Source organism: Nyctereutes procyonoides, unplaced genomic scaffold, assembly GCF_905146905.1.
Source record: "Nyctereutes procyonoides isolate TBG_1078 unplaced genomic scaffold, NYPRO_anot_genome, whole genome shotgun sequence".
NCBI classification, from domain to species: domain Eukaryota; kingdom Metazoa; phylum Chordata; class Mammalia; order Carnivora; family Canidae; genus Nyctereutes; species Nyctereutes procyonoides.
The window spans coordinates 33,815,310-33,832,900 of record NW_026575134.1 but is presented as its reverse complement, the minus strand read 5'-3'; the positions used below and the strand labels follow the sequence as shown (position 1 = coordinate 33,832,900).

Genomic DNA, 17,591 nt, shown 5'->3' with positions numbered 1-17,591 from the left:
GGACTAGGGATGAGGTTTGGTACATAGGTTATTGGTCATTGTCAGCCTCTTTTTTTGGAGGTAGGATGGGGGAGGAGCAGAGGGAGAGGGAGAGAATCTCAAGCAGACTCCCAGCTGAGCGTGGAGCCAGATGTGGGGCTCAGTCTCACAACCCTGGGATCATGACCTGAGCCAAAACCAAGAATCACATGCTCAACTGACTGAGCCACCCAGGTGCCCCTGTCAGCCCCTTTTATATAATTCTGAGAGAGAGAGAGAGAGAGAGAGAGAGAGAGAGAGAGAGAGAGAGAGAAGAAAGAAGAAAGAAAGAAAGAAAGAAAGAAAGAAAGAAAGAAAGAAAGAAAGAAAGAAAGAAAAGCAAAGAGAGGCATTTCATGAAAAGCATCCATGATGTCTGCACTAGAAGCTTTATTTGAAAGTTGAAAATGGGGGCACCTGGGTGGCTCAGTTAGTTAAGAATCTGCCTTTGGCTCAGGTCATGATCTCAAGGTCCTGAGATGGAGCCCGCTTTGGCTCCCAGCTCCATGGGGAGCCTGCCTCTCCCTCCCTCCCCTGCTCTCTCTTGCTATCTCTATCTCTCTCTCGAATACATAAAAAAAAGTCTTGAAAGAAAGAAAGAAAAAAATGTAAGTATTTTTATTTGGTCACCTGACATGTAATTTTCACTCAACTTTGATTGTTTTCAAACTACCTTCAGTTTTTACCTTTTTTGCATATCATCCCAGACCACTGTGACAATCAGTTATGAATTCGTTTTTTAAAAATCAGCCCATTTTTTAAAACTTTTGAAAGGATGTCTGATATTACTGCCAGGAGTGAAAATCGGGATCATTTGCCACAAACAAAAGCTAATCAGAAAAATGAGAATAATGGTAATGACTTGTTAAATTCAAGCTAGACATTGTTGCTTGAGGAAGGCTCTAAGGCTGATGTCTCTGGTGTCCCTTTGTTTAAAAATATGATTAACAAAAAAAAAATGATTAGCAAGCTTTAGAGAGGTGCTAAAAATAATCCCCAAACTGAGACTTGTTCCTTGAGGTCATTAGGATTGGAGCAGAGTCCACTCTTTTAACAGATGTTTGTGTTAAAAACATCTTGAGGGGCACCTGGTTCAGTGATTGAGCATCTGCCTTTGGCTCAGGGTGTGATCCTGGAGTCCTGGGATGGAGTCCTGCACCGGGCCCCCTGCAGGGAGCCTGCTTCTCCCTCTGCCTGTGTCTCTTAAAAAAAAAAAAAAAAAGGTTTTATTTATTTATTTAAGAGAGACACAGAGAGAGAGAGAGAGAGGGCAGAGAAATTGGGTCAAAAAGAACTCAAAACATCGGTGTCCCTTGGGACTCAGTTTTAAGGGAGACTTTCCATAGCCCATCCCCATCCTCGCCTTGGTCTTGAACCAACTTCCAAGCCAGGAATGGAGTGGAGTCTGAACAGTCCTTCTCTCAGTTTCTAGAAAGAGGAATTCACCTCATCTACTACTAATCCCCATCCTAAAGGAGCCCCCACTTCATCTATCATTTCTGCCTTTTCATTTTCGTAAATGAAAAGCTGTTTTTCCCAGCATTTCATCTCTGGAAATCTCTTTTGCCTGCCCTCTCCTGTCTGCCTTCTTGGGTGACTGTTGGTGCTCACAGGATGACACTGAGGCATTTAAGGAATCAAGAAAACCCCCACAGATTTAATTCCCTTCCATGTTGGTTCGCAATAAGTTGTATTTCATTCTATCCCGCTATTTTGAGACTTGCCAATCCACGTAGCACTTTTATAAATTATTAGAATATTCGTCGAATGAGAACATCTTGCTCCCCAGCCGTGCCAAATAATGATTGTGGTTCGAAGAAATACCAAGAAGGACTTCAAGTATGGTGGAAATAAACACTGAGTTCTGTGGGTCTGTTGTTTTGTAGGTGGACATTCTGGAACATTCTCATAATGTCACCGTTGGTTATTATGCTACCAAAGGGCGGCTGGTGTACTTGCCTGCTGTCGTGGTCGAGATGCTGGGTGTTTATGGGATCAGCAATGTCACTGCGGATCTGAAGCAACACACCCCAAACTTACAGTCAGTGGCGGTACTTGCCTCCCCGTGGAATCCCCAGCCTGCAGGCTGCTTCCAGCTGAGAACAGGCAAGTACCTCAGAAAGAAGGGATTCCTGTCCGTTCCGGGATCGGGGGCAGCATCACGAAGATGCCTATTTAAAAACTTGAGTGCTAGTGGCTCTGTCGTCTCTTAAAGTCCTGTGTACCTTCCTCAAAGGGCCCTGCTAATCAACTGTCCAAGTCCCTGCCTATGAACCTAAACTTCCTCACCCTGGATTTATTAGAAATAGTCCTTCAGGGACGCCTGGGTGGCTCAGCGGTTTGGTGCCTGCCTTCGGCCCAGGGTGTGATCCTGGAGACCTGGGATCGGGTCCCATGTCCATGGAGCCTGTTTCTCTGTCTCTCTGCCTGTATCTCTGCCTCTCTCTGTATCTCTCACTAATAAATAAATAAAATCTTAAAAAAAAAAAAAGAAAGAAAGAAATAGTCCTTCAGGGGCACCTGGGTGGCTCAGTTGGTTGAGCATTTGCCTTTTGGGTTGCTCAGTCCTGGGATCGAGTACCCACATCAGGCTCCCTCCCTGCTCTATGGGGACCTTGCTTCTCTCTCTCTCTCTCTCTCTCTCATTAATAAATTAATAAAATCTTTAAAAAAAAGGAACAAGTCCTTCACAGGAGCCTTCCTCCTCAATTTATATAATTAGGACTTTATGAGCAACAGGCACCGTATTTTTAATTTTTTCCTGTATTACCAGTGGATACTGGTAAGAGCTGAGCATCCATAAAATCTGTGCTTTGGACCAACACTGTTCCAAGGTGCCCCTGAATCAGAAGCTCTGAACTTTGGCCTCAGAATCTTTCTCTCAAGCACCCTCGTGATTCTGATCATGTGGTTAGTAAGCCCCAAGAGTGGAGAAATTATTGAAGGTGAAAGACTCAATCAACTAAGTGATGCAGGTCAATTCACAAGCCCCCACCCCCCAAACCTCACCCAAGAAATAGAAGGCATGATCTCTCTTTGATTGTTTTGGTTTTTTTTTAATCATTCTTGGAGCAGATGTCTACACAGTCCAACAAAATCCTTTGCATTAGAGGGAACCTCAGATTTGATCGTGCTTTTAATTCTTCTTTATTCATAATCATTTTAAGAGCCACTTCCAACCCTGCAACCAAACTTTGTCAGTCCTTATTTGCCTGATTTCTCTGATGTAAAATCATGCTGTTTTATATGAAGACTGCTATTAAGTCCAAGGAGCTAAGTCACACATCACTTCGGCAAGCGCTGATTTATGACTCTCCTTCTAGTGCTACAGTTTGTGAGCCAATCTGACAACATCCAGTCCTGCAAGTTCGCTCAGACGATGGAACAGAGGCTGCAGAAGGCCTTCCAGGATGTTGAGAAGAAAGTCCTAAATACCAAAAGCAACCTGACCATTCAGGTAAGGAGGAGGGTGCTTCAACTGTGTCGTTGATGTTGGCAAGAAGTGACTCGGTCTCCTGTTTCAAAGATGCCTGGTGTAAGTGTAACTCCGTCACTTAGACAGGAGGAGGTGCCGCTCTGGGGCCCCTGAGAAGACTCAGTTCCAGCACCGATGAGGACGTCTGTGACAGGAGGGGTACTGTTTTGCTATATACCTGCTGTGGTTTGGGGTTTTATATTTATTTTCCCATGTGACGCTTCCTCAGGCCTTCCCAATACATTTGCTATTTTGTTTTATTTTGTATTGTTTGGTTGTTTGGGGTTTTAGGGGTTTTTTTTGTTTGTTTTTAGATTGTTTTTATTCATGAGAGACACAGAGAGAGGCAGAAACATAGGTAGAGGGAGAAGCAGGCTCCCTGTGGAGAGCCCGATGTAGGACTTGATCCCAGGACCCCAGGATCACGCCCTGAACCAAAGGCAGATGCTCAACAACTGAACCACCCAGGCATCCTGGTTGTTTGTTTAGAGAGAGCACACACAAGGGTGCACAAGAGCAGTGGCGAGGGTAGAGGGAGAGGGAGAGAGAATCCCAAGCAGGCTCCGTGCCCATTATAGAGCCGGGTGCAGGACTCGATCTCATGACCAGGAGATCATGACCAGATGTGAAATCAAGAGTCAGACATATAGCCCACTGAGCCACTCAGACGGCCCAATACATTTACTATTTTAAAAACTGAAGTAGATGTGCAATATAAGGTACAATTTCATAAAACGAATCAAATGTCTCATAAAATGAAATCAATTCCAAATAGCTAACTCATCAAGATTTGCCTATCCTGTGATTTGCATTGAGTTGTTTCCTAGACATCCACATGAACAGTCACCTTAGTTTAAACAAACACATATACACATTTTATATTTGGGGCTCATCGTATGCCATGACTGCGCTAAATGTTTTAGAAATATTTTGCTGCATAATACTCAAGACATCTTTCTGAAGTATTATTATCATCATTTCACAGAAAATGGGACTGAGAGAGAGGCTAAGAAACTTTCAGAAAGTCACACGGTAAAGAAGGGAATAAGGACTTGAGTCAAGGCCCATAATCTTATCCGCTATGCTAAACCATGGAACTTTTGGTGAACACATGAATTTTTCTTGGAAAAATCCCACTGCTAGTACAATATATTTCAGTTTCCTGGACTTACAATAGATATGCCACCAAAAGCTTTCCTCAGACCCACTTTTTTGCAATTATATAACTAACATCCCACTAAAGACATATGCTTTTTTTTTTTTTTAAAGTAAGCTCCACATCCAGCATGGAACCCAGTGTGGGGCTTGAATTCAGTCAACCCTGAGATCAAGACCTGAGCTGAGATCAGAAGTCGGACCCTCAATTGACTGAGCCACCCAGGCACTCCAAGACAGATCCTTTTTTTTTTTTTTAGGATTTTATTTATTCATTCATGAGAGACACACACGAAGAGAGAGGCAGAGACACAAGGCAGAGGGAGAAGCAAGCTCCATGCAGGGAGCCCGACGCGGGACTCAATCCTGGGTCTCCAGGATCATGCCCTGGGCTGAAGGTGGCGCTAAACCACTGAGCCACCCGGACTGCCCCAATGCTTTTTAATCATATTCATCCAGCCCCCAAATTTCTCTGATTAACTATACAACCCAATGTCCTGTTTTTACTGAACTAAATCCTTTGCAATTAAACCCAGTGGTTTTGAAATTGACATTTAGCATAAGTGAATTATCAGCAAAGCCAATATGAGGTAGAAAGCATACAATTTAATTTGAAGAAGCAGCTTTCCTTTTCTAGATTTATCCAAAATGTATATGAAAGTATCTCATTATGATTCAGTTCATATTAGATTAAGATCTAAAAACGTGTCACAAACATAAGATTTATGTAAGAAGTATGACTCAGCTCCCTTGTGGGAGATCTTTTTCTTTCTGATTGGCTTTGTGATCTTCACAGGTGCATGATTCCAGTTAGGGCTTGGAGGCAGAGTGTACTCTGATTGTATTCAGGAAGCACAGACCCATTGAGCACCTCCTGTTTATATAAATAAGCTGCCTTTGGCCTTAAGAAGACTCTGTGTTATAGGATAGTCATGGGCCATGAGATGAAACCTTGTACAGCAAATAACAAAGTTTCCTTGGAAAAAACTGTAACGGACAATTTGAGAACTGCATCTAAATAAATTTTGGGTGCTCTTGAACATTTCAACAGGTCTTGAAGTAAATGGTTAATTGGGTGAATTATTTCATTAACCCTGCTCCACTTTTTGCCATGGCTGACAGGAAGCCTGGAACCACTTTGTAGCCTGGATTCTGGAACCCTCTAGGCCCATTTATCATACATATATGTAGCTGCATGCTAATCATCCACCTGGACTTGTTCCAGGACCTGGTTTTATAATTAATAACTTTCCATTTTACTGTATTAAGTATAATTTGGAGGAGCACCTTGGATTTTTTTGGACCACATAGGTATTTAATTTGTTCAGAGAGTCGTGGAAAAGTTTTTTTTTTTTTTTTTAACTTGTATAGCATTGGTATTAGGGGCTAGATTGCAGTAGACTCAATTAGGACCTTTTTGGTTGTGAATGACAGACTCTAAGCATATAAGATTTAAGCAAAAAGAAGTAATTGGGGCAGCCCAGGGGCTTAGCAGTTTAGCACCGCCTTCGGCCCAGGGCCTGATCCTGGAGACCCGGGATCGAGTCCCACGTTGGGCTCCCTGCATGGAACCTGCTTCTCCCTCTGCCTGTGTCTCTGCCTCTCTCTCTCTCTCTCTCTCTGTGTGTGTCTCTCTTGAATAAATAAATAAAATCTTAAAAAAAGAGAAAGTAATTGGCTCATAGAACTGAAAGGTTCACAGCATATTTCATTCAGGCCCGATTTGATTCACGTGCTTATATGATTTCTTCAAAAAGTTCTCTTTGTCTCTTGGCCTTGCACTGGGCTGACATCATCTTCAGGCCCAGTGGGGTGGCCCCTGGCACCTCCAGGTTTGTCTCATTCTTGTTGCTTACAGTCTTATAGAACCAAGATACCTATTTTGGTGGCCTTCCAGTAAAAATCCTGGGATTAGCTCTCATTGGACTCATTTGGATTGTGTTTCCATTTCTGGAGTCATAACTGTGGCCAAGGAGATAAAACGTCCCAATGTCTCCGAGGCCTGGCTATCCCCACTCCTAGAACTTGGGTAGAGCAGCCCCACCCAAAGCCCATGAACCCAGCTGGAGAGAAGAAGTATGTCCTCAAGGAAATTGTGGTGCTGTCATAGAAGAAAGAAGAATGGATGCTAGGTAGGCAAAATAACAGCCTTCCTTTCTGCCAGTCTTTTTAAGGTCTAACTAGCTAAATGAATTGTGGCATGAATGAGTGGGAAGTAAGAGATAACGTCAGGAACAACAGGACTCTAAGAGTAAAGGAGGTAGTGGGAAAGTGCCCCCTGTAAGGGCTGCTTCTACTTGGGGACAGGGCATGACTTTCAGGGAACACTGACCTGGCCTTGGTCTCAGGCCTGTGGACCTCTCATTTATGAAGCTAGTGTTAAGTAGCCATCAAGATTGGTCACACTTTTCTTAGCTATAAAAAAATGAGTATACTAAAGAAGACCAAAAAAAAAAAAGGGGGGGGGAATCTCTGCTTATGAATTTGAAGATTTGATATTGTTAAAATGTCAGTACTGCTAAGAGCAATCTACAGATTCTATGCAATCCCTATCAAAATCTCAGTGTTTTTTTTTTTGCAGAAATAGAAAAATCCATCCTAGAATTCATATGGAATCATAAGGAACCATGAATAGCCAAAACAGTCTTGAAAAAGAAAAACAGCTCGAGGTTTCATACTTTCTGATTTCAAAACTGGAATATATAAAGAACCCATACAACTTAAAAACACAAAAACAATCTTATAAAGAAGTGAGCAAAGAGTTCTAATAAACAATTCTCCAAAGAAGATCTATAGATGATCAATAAGCACATAAAAAAGGTACTCTACATGACTTAATCATCTGGGAAATAGAAATCAAAACCACAGGATACCACTTTGCAATCTATTAGGATGGCCATCATAAAAAAAAGAGAATAACAAGTGTTGGTAAAAATGTGGACAAACCAGAACCCTGTGCACTGCTGGTGAGCTTCGCAAATGGTGTAGCTCTGTGGAAAACAGAATGGTGGTTCCTTAAAAATTAAACCTAGAAATACCACATGATCTACACAAAAGAATCGAAAGCAGGGACTTAAACAGATATTTGTACAGCCATGTTCATAGCAGCATTATTCACATTAGCCAAAAGGTGGAAGCAACCCAAATGTCCATCCACAGATGAATGGATAAGAAATGTGATATATATTTACACACACACACAATGGAATGTTGTTCATTTTTAAAAAGGAAAGAAATTCTGACCCATGCTACCACATGGATGAACCTAGAGGATATTATGTTAAGTGAAACAAGCCAGTCACAAAGGGACAAATACTATATGATTCCACTTATAAAAGGTGTTTAATTTTGTCAAATTAATAGAGACACAAAGTAGAATGGTGGTTTTCAGCGGGTGAGGAGAGAAAGAAATGGAGAGTTGTTTAATAGATACCAAGTTTTGGTTTGGGAAGATGAAAAAGTTTGTTGAAAAGCAAAAAATAGAATGTTCACATCAGAGATAAGGGTTGAAAAGTTATTTTAGTTATTATTATTATTATTTTTTTTAGGTGGCAGTATGGGGAAGTCTTTTAAATTGTTCAGAAAGAAGCACCTTTCTTTCTGGTACCCTGGGGAAGAGCCATGAATACCGGTGGCTCAACCACACTACAAAAATACTTTCAGAGAGGAGAGAAAGAGTGGACCAGCAGTGTTGACTCGATGTATCATAAATCATGGGACTATAGGCTCTGTGTTAGTGAATTAAATAGCAACTTCCACTTATGGGGAAAAGTGGGAAATAATGTGAAGAAGCTATTCTTGACAGTCTTCTTAAAAATAACATTTAAAGGGAAAGTTGCAGGGATCTTCATGCCTGAAGGCACAGAGGTCTGGGAAAGACAGGATTTCCATCAGCTCCCTATAGGAAGAGAGGGCACACTCAGTTTAAGGTAATTTGAATAAAGTCTAATAACAGGGACCTTTGGGGTGCCTGGATGGCTCAGTGGTTTGAGCGTCTGTCTTTGGCTCAGGGCGTGATCCTGGGGTTCTGGGATCGAGTCCCATATTGGGATACCTGTGGGGAGCCTGCTTCTCCCTCTGCCTGAGTCTCTGCCTCTCTCTGTGTGTCTCTCATGAATAAATAAGTAAAATCTTTAAAAATAAATAAAAAATAAAAGGGACCCTTGGCAGAAGTACAGGCAGGCTCTAGGGAAACCACAGGGCAAGTACAGTACCCAAAGCGGTAAGTGTCGGGGCCTGATGGGGTGAGAAGAGTGAGCAATTATGGGAAGCCAGAGGCCAGAGCTGCCCTACAGGAGACGTGCTGTGGGGAGGGAGTCCCGGACGCCAGTTCTCTGACCTCCCTCTCCTCCCACTCTCCCCTATCCTCCCGGGGCTCCTTTTAGCTGAAGCTAAAGGAGGGAAGAGAAACCCACTGAGGTGGTCCACCGGGGTCTGCCTCTGGGTGCGCTGAACAAAACGAGGGTGGGTGGGTGGGCGGCTAGAGAATCTGGAAGGGGAAGGTGCAGCGGGGGCGGGGGGCACAGAGCCCCACACTGTCTCACCAAGTAGAATGACTTCCTACTGCATCTGTTTTTCAAATCTCATCCGTGGGATATTTTTGTCCATACACTGACCCAGAAAACTGCACTTTCCGGTAACTGTAAAACTGACTTCGACAGATTTTTGAGAAGAAAACCACACCGTCCCATAGTCCTATTTACATATTCTATATTGAATTAATAGGTCACGAGGAAATGTAATCACTCCCCCAAAGAGCCTGTTTTATATTTCTGAATTCCTTTTGAGTCAAGGTTTCATCAGGCTGTTCACTAGCACGGTGATCCGCTGTATAGGAACTTAAAAGATTCCCCCCCCCCCAAGTTTAACTCAGGCTCCCTCTGAGCGGTTGAGCCCTCTTAGATTTAACATTGTCCATGCTCTATGCTCTATTCTGTGTGTTCAGATCCATAAATGTTCAGAACCATAAAAGTAACCTTGAGGCGATTCTAGAAAAGATACCCACGCCCGCTTAAGACCTGAGGTCAGACTGCCGGGTTCGAATCCGGGCTACTCTCTTGATCACGCCAGGCCTCAGTTTCCTCCTTTGCAAAACGGAGTCGTGAGTGGATGCAGTTCCCGGGGCATCTGAGGACTGAGTGAGATCACACGGCCCTAGCACCACGCCTGGCACTCCATGAGCAGCCCCTACGTGGCGAGTGGTGTTATTCTGGTCTCTTCCTCGCTCCTTTTTCCACCTCCCTTTCATTTCTACCCGCAACTTCTGCTCGAATTCCTCCTCCCACGGCCTCCATGAAACAGACCCTCATCTTATTTGGTGTGTCTGCCCCCCCCCTCCTGTGTCGATTCAGATGGTGAGCACATCCAACGCCTCGCAGACAGTCACCTTGGTGTACGTGGTGGCCAATCGAAGCTCCTTCCTCAACGGCACGGTCGCCAGCAGCCTCCTCCGCCAGCTCTCGGCCGAGCTGGTCGGGTTCTACCTCACTTACCCGCCGCTCACCATTGCTGAACGTGAGTACGTCCGTGCCCCCCACCCTGGGGCGCTACCTTTTCCCTGCACCCACCAACACCCCCCGCCAGGGCAGGGGTAGGGGGTTCTTTCTCCACTTAGTGAACATCTTTTGTGCCAGCCACATACTCACTCTCTGATCATAAAATAACTGAAATGGGTGATACACCGGGACTGACCTGCTGACAAGTTTATTGCATGTTGGAAGAAAGCGCTGGCTGGGGGCCCTTACCCTGTCATCGAGTCCTCACAAAGCACCCTAGAAGGTAGCACCAAATGAGCCCCACTTTGCGAAGGAGAAAACTGAGATCCCAAGAGGTTTAACCAGATGCCCCCTCTCACGTAGCTAATGAGACATGGAACCTAGGGTTCAAACCCAAGCAGTCTGCCTTTGAGCTTGCAGGAACAGCCTGGAGGGCGTCTGTCCTTGTGGCAATCTGGGTTGCAATGGTTTCCCTCACTTGCGCCATCAGCAAATGCTCCAGGGCCTTTGCCCCTTGCCCTGGCTATTGCTGTCGTAATGCAGCTCGTTTGCAGTCAGCATCGTGACTTCACTGGATGAAGTTCCCATAGTCAGTCCTGTGGCCTGTCTTCCTCTGATGCTCAGTTACGTAATTCTCATTACCATGCAGCAGGCATAGACTCGGAAGACAACGCAGCCTACATTTTGTACCCAAACACTTACTTGGTGGCCAACTGAAGTCAAGATTTGTGCTGTTAAATTTAATTGTCAACACATTTCTCAAGGTCACTGGTCCAGGGTTTTGTTTTGTTTTGTTTTGAGGCACATAGTAGCAAAATTGCTTCTGTTTCTTTCTGTGGTTACATTTGAGACTATAAACAAATAAAATGATGTGTGTGGATGGACACAGCACACAGTAGCCACTAGGAATTTTTTTTTTGAGTGTTTAATAGCAGGCTTTTGGAATTTCATGTAGTAAGGAAAGGTGACTCTGGATTTTATGGAAAAGGTGATGGCATGAAAGATAGCATTATGTCAAATGGCAGCATGCAAAGAAGTTATTTTCTTTCCTCTTGATATTTTGATAATAACAACTGAGATTTATTGAGCACTTACTATGTGCCAGGCACTGCACTACACCCTTTACATGAATGAAGTCTAACCTGCAAAAAAATGGGACTGTTTGTCACAAACATTTAGCTAATAATAAACTTAGTCCTTGACATTGGAAAAATCCATTCAAAAGATGATCATTCCTAAAACTGTTAGTGATGGTTGGGTAGTTTTCACAAAGGAAGCTAAAGTTAAGACATGTTCTAGCTGTGAGTCTTGATAATGAAAATGTTAATGGAAAAAATAAATAGAAAGAGCAGAAATGCACAAACCCTAGAAAATTCTTCATCTGAAAGTTAGCCCTTTACTGAGTATTTTATTTGTTGGAACAGCAAGATAGTTTTAGCCTGTATGCCCTGGAGCTCCCAGGAATGATAAAGCTGAATTTAGCTGTTTGATATTTTGTCACCTATGTCCATTTTCCTTAATAATATTTACATATAAAACCTGTGAAAGTAACTTGGTGTGTTTCTTATTTGTTTTAGCGCTGGAATATCCCAACCTTGATATATCAGAAACAACCAGAGACTATTGGGTAATTACAGGTAATCTCTTTCACTCCCTCTTTCCCCCTATCAGTTTGTGTTTTTTTTTTTCAAACAGCATGTCAAAAGAAACCCCAAAACTAAAAATTAATAATTGTTATAATAATTAAAACTGCATGCCATTCAGTGATAGGATCAGCATCTTTCCTTTGGTCCTGTCCTTAATTCCATAGGACCAGAAGTGGGTAAAGTCAGCTAAGAAAAGATACCACTGAAGGTGAATCTTAGATAACCATTCAAAACAGCCACCTGTAAAGTCCATGGCCTCCTCTTTGCAAAAAGTAGATCAATCTGAAGGTGTGGCGGCGACCTGTGGATATCTAGGGTATGTCCATGGGATTGGTGATTTATTTAACGATGGTAGGCTTTTCTGCACTGCCCTACAAAACCCCAGTGAAAGGCAGAGGAATGCTGGGCATGCACTTTTCTCTCTCCCCTGGCACACACCCCACACCTACACTAATCCTGGTGGAGCCCAGGCGTGTCCTGACAGTGAGGGCAGATGGAAGTAGAAGGGTGGTTCGGTGACATTCTCTTTTTTTTTTTCCTTGACATTTCCCAGCTGAGCTTTATGAAACAGCAAAAAAGTTCTTGTTTGTGTTTTTCCAAAGCCAGAAAGTGGCTCTGAAAATCTTAGAGAAGCAAGGGTTGGGAGCAAAGAGAGAAGACAGATGTTGATGGAAGAAGTGACCAGCCCAGCTGAACATGGAAGGGTGGAGGGGGAGTGGAAGGGATGAGCGTGGTGGGGCTGCCATAACAAACACCACAGACTTTGGAGGCTTCGGCAGTAGGAATTTATTTTCCCATATTTCTAGAGGCTGGGAAGGCTGACATCCAAGTGTCAGCAGGGTTGGTTTCTTCTGAAACCTCTCTCATTGGCTTGTAGATAGCTATCTTTCCTTTACGTCTTTTCTCTATATGTCTGTGTCCTAAACTCCTCCTCTTATAAGGACACCCATCATATTGGACTAGGGCCCCCATGTGATCTGATTTTACCCTAACTACCTCTTTTAGGGCCTCATCTCCAAATACAGTCCCATTCTGAGGTATGGGGGGGTTAGGACTTGAACATAGGAATTTTGGGAAGATATAAGTCAGCCCAAAGCAAAGAGAGAGGAGGATCCTACAAGTCATGGAAGATGTGCCTGGGCAAGCCTGTCTGAAACCTCCCTCTTTTCTTCCCTGCCCCATCCCCTCCCTCACATGCTGTCCCAAACAAACAGTAGCGGGGCTGCTGCCTGGAATCCTAACAAAGGAGCACACACTCCTGCTCAATGAGGCTTGCTCAAGACCTCTCTGAAATTGCAGAAAATCGCATTTTTTTCTCCCCCACCGAGCCATGGATATGCAGAGATGATTTTTACCTGCTAGAAAGACAAACTAAAGAAATGCGTTTTAAAAGAAAAAACAGGGGGCCTCAGTGGCTCAGTCAGTTAAGCATCTGACTCTTGGTTTTGGCTCAGATCATGATCTCAGGGTTGTGAGATCGAGCCCCATGTCAGGCTCCATGCTGGGTATGGATCCTGTTTGAGGGTCTCTCTCCTACTTCCTCTGCTCCCACTTATGCTCTCTCTCTCTAAAAAAAGAAGGAAAGAAAAAAAAATCAGAGTTTATGCCCAAGAGGGAAATGATACTAACCCAGCAATGCTTTTTTTTTAAAAAAAAAAAAAGATTTTATACATTTATTTGAGAGAGAGAGAGCACACACAAGGAGGAGGTAGGGACAGAGGGGTGGGAGAAGCAGGCCCCCCCCCAAACTGCTGAGCAGGGGTGGGATGTGCGACTTGATCCCAGGACCCCGAGATCATGACCCGATCTGAAGGCAGACACTTAATCAGCTGAGCCACCCAGGCGCTCAGCAATGCATTTTTGAACCAGCAGGTTATGTAACACTTCCAGAATCATGTCTCCACCACCAGGAATGCTGCTTTTGAAGTTGCAGATGTCTCTCCTTCTATTAACGTAAGGTTTACATTAAATGGTAACGCATCTGCCCTTAAACACGGGCTGTCTCGACAACCTCCTGTCTCATCCTTTCCCGAGTACCTGGATCTTGCCCTGCTTCTTGTTTTAGTAGCATAACCTTCAGAAAATCATGCTGGGACTCCAGCCCTTGCCCGCCCCCACCCACCCCCACCTACCCCTACCCACCCCTGCCTGTGTAACTCATTTGCTTATGTTGTTGCTCTTCCAGCTGCTGGTCATCAGAATAAACAAGGGCCCCTGTCAGTGTGTTTGGGGCTAGTTACTCAGGTAGTGCCAGTGGGAGGGGCGAGAACCAATGTCAGTGTGACCCTCCTTCCTTCCCTTTGGCTCAGGTCCCACTCTCTCCACTCATGTACAGCCACCACCGGCTTTTGACCATAATTCACAGAAGGGGTAGGAGATTGGAAAGCGAAATGAAAATAGCTTTGTTCATCCGGCTCAGAGGCACAGGTCCTTGACACCACTCTGCCCTTCTCTCCCAGATACCCATCACGGGCACTCTGTCGTCTGCTCCTTGCCAACAGCTCAAAGGATGGGGGGTAACTTTTCCTTTCTGTAGTTGATATTATGAAACCGTGACATATTTATACCTGCTTTCCCACTAAACTTATATTAACTATGTTTTGAGGTGTCTGGGTGGCTCAGTCGGGTAAGCACCCAACTCTTGGTTTTGGCTCAGGTCGTGATCTCAGGGTCCTAAGATTGAGCCCTGTGTCTTGCTCTCTCTCAGCACGAAGTCTGTTTGGGGTTCTCGCCCCCCCCCCTTCCCCTGCTCATACTCTCTTTAAGATAAATAAATAAATAAAATCTTTTAAAATACTTCTCCCCTCCTCCCTGAGCCTGGATCCCTCATTGGTGGAAATACTGTGGCTTCGTTAGGGTGATTCCTGCAGCCCCCTCTGCTGGCCACAGATCCTGTGGTGAGGGTTGGGTATACAAGGCAGGATAGAGACACTCAGACTTAATATTGCTGCCTCAGACAGATCACAGCCCACCTTAGGTTTTTGTGTGTGTTTTTTTAAAGATTTTTATTTATTTATTCATGAGACACAGAGAGGCAGAGACATAGGCAGAGGGAGAAGCAGGCTCCATGCAGAGAGCCCGATGTGGGACTCGATCCCAGGTCTCCAGGATCAGGCCCTGGGCTGAAGGCGGCTCTAAACCGCTGAGCCACCCGGGCTGCCCCCACCTTGGGTTTTTCCACTTGTCTTTACTGCACCACCAGGGTGAAAATATCCCAGATCCAGCAGTCTCAGGATTTCTTCTGGTCTCAGCCCCGCTGCTGCTAGCCTAGTGTGTCCTTGGGCAAGTCACTCAGGCCCTCTGGAGGTCGTGCTGTCACCTGTGGAATGAGGACAAGATAGGAGATAAGCATTCTGGTTCTTTTGGCTCTGCGTGTATGGGATTCAATGACACATAAAACAATTCAGCTTCTGCATAAGAAGCTGAACCAGGCCAAACCGGCTGTTGGAATTTTATTGCTCAGGGCAATTGTAAATAAAGAAGGAGTGAGAGACCAGTGATGTAACAGCCACCGAATCTTCTGGAGAGCTCCTATGGATGCAGCTGGGGACTGCCCGCCTCCTGTTAGCTGAGTCAGTGGTGGCAAAGGGTGGATGGCCAGGGCCCTGGCTGATGGGCCAAAGGACTGCTGTCTTCCTAGGCACTTAGGCCAGGGTCCAAGCTCCCCTACTGCTTCAGGGTCGCTTAGGGAGATGCATGCCCCTTTCTAGTCCCTTCTAGGTGGGCAGAGAGGGCTGAGAGCCTGCGGCCTGCTACGCTTCTCAGGGGAAAGGAAGGGAGCCACAATTCCTGGAACACAGTTATTTCTTCCTCTGGGAAAAATGTGTCTAACAAAGAAGCACATTTGATCAACAGCAGCAGCTAGCATTTATGGGCATCCTCCAAAGGGCCTTGTAGCACTATGCTCAAGCCTTTTTTTTAAAAAAAATAAAGTATCTGTTCTCTACAACACCATCAGGAGTAGATTATGATAACCCAGACCCCTGGCTCCAACCCCCAGACCTTCTGGAGCTGCCTCCCAGTGGGACACCTGCTCTTGGCAAACAGAGCAGTGAGCCATGTGGACACTGCCCAGTTGGAGGTTCCATATAACCCTGTGGGATGTTCCCGCAGCTTCTTACACTTCCCGGAAGGCTGTGGTTTGGTTTGGTTTTTGTTTTCCCTCAATTTAAAAACTTGGGATGAAATACACATAACATGCAATTGACTGTTTTAACCATGTTTAACTGTGCAATTCAGTCGTGTTAAGTACATTCACAGTGTTGTGTGGCCATCACAACTACCTATTTCTGGAACTTTTTCATCACCTGGGAGCTTTGACTTTCCCTTTCTTTGATGTCTGCCCCAGAATCATCCCTGGGATTTGCGTAGAGTAACCCATGATGATGCCCTCGACTCCTGTATCTCTGGTAGACAGGAGAAGCCAACTTAGAAGTAATCTTTCAGGGGCACCTGGGTAGCTGAGCTGGCTAAGCATCCAACTCTTGATCTCAGCTCAGGTCTTGATCTCAGGGCTGGGAGTTCAAGCCCTGCATTAGGCTCCACGCTGGGTGTGGAGCTGGTTTTAAAAAGGAAAAAAAAAAAGTAATCCTTCAGCAGTGATTCTCTAATTTTACTAGAGGCACATCTTTGAAGCAGAGAGAACGCAGCTCTCCTCTCTGGGGCCAAGAGGTAGGCTGACCCTTCCTCAGCCTGACAGCTGCATCATGGGGGATTTTGAGGGGCCCCTCTGGGACCTGCCACGGAGAGAAGAGTGCAGAAGTGTCTTATCTTTGTTTGCAGGAATTCTGCTTGACAGATGATCTGGGAGTCCCTCCCAAGGGCCCTAGAAAGAGAGCTGCTTTTTGCCCTCCATGGGGATTATTTGGCATTTGTGGCTTCAAAGAAGTCATTTCTGAGACTCAACTGTGGGTTTTTATTTTTCTCTTGATCGGTTTCACCATCATGCTCTGTATCGCTGCCATCAGTAGCTTATTCTGGCCCTGTACAGAATGAGCTCATAACAGCAACATGTTCTTTACGTTCGGGCTATTTTCATATCCCCCTAGATGGGTGGTATTAGTGGCCCTTGGCTGGACTGTGGTAGAACAAATTCCGTTAAATGAAAAATCTTGGATTGCACACCCAGCCATTAAGTTTTTGTCTCTTTAAAAAGATGAGAATTTTTTTTAGCATTTTTGATCTCAGGACAGACTGTGTTTGGAGGCTGTGTTTGTGTATTTGGGGTGACATTTGTTTCCCAAGGGACTTGGAAGAAGGACTGGGCTTTGGGGGTAGATGGCAAAAGGACATGACTCCCATAGTAAGTGATCTTTCCAGTCCTGGCATGGCCCTGGTGTGTTCGTTGCGGTCCTCCTCCGTGCATGCACTAGCCATTGCCTACTCTTCCATCATGAATGCCTTACCTACCCAGATAGCCCTGGATATAGATGAGACACAGCAGTGGAGGAGGGCTGGAAAGAGGAGTTTCATTTATCTCCTACGCACCCGGCATTAGTGCTAAGCTGCTTGATACATCTGGTCTCATTTCAACCTTATAGCCCACAAGGAATAGATTTGCTGTGATGTAGACTTTCTTATTCTCTTTCTATAGAGAAGGATTTGGACTCAGGAAGGGCCAGTGGTTTGCCTGAAGTCTCACGACTGGCAAGTGCCAGCCCACTCTTTCTATTACACTGTCCTGCTCTTGAATGGGAGCGTACCTGAGAGGCTCTGGGCCACTTTAGGGGTGGGTCCCGAAAGGACCCCATGGAGGAGGGAAAAATGAGGACACTGGGCAGGGTGGCTTGTCTAGATGTGAGG

General features: G+C 44.9%; 1 protein-coding gene across 1 annotated transcript in view; it reads left to right on the top strand.

Annotated features, from left to right (window-relative positions):
- Positions 1-17,591, top strand: part of KIAA1549L (KIAA1549 like) — a 256,705-nt gene that overhangs the window by 150,672 nt on the left and 88,442 nt on the right. Inside the window, exons 8-11 of the mRNA XM_055300923.1 lie at positions 1,905-2,124; positions 3,342-3,475; positions 10,000-10,162; positions 11,721-11,780. Coding sequence (XP_055156898.1) covers positions 1,905-2,124; positions 3,342-3,475; positions 10,000-10,162; positions 11,721-11,780 — 577 coding nt within the window. The remainder of the gene's footprint in view (positions 1-1,904; positions 2,125-3,341; positions 3,476-9,999; positions 10,163-11,720; positions 11,781-17,591) is intronic.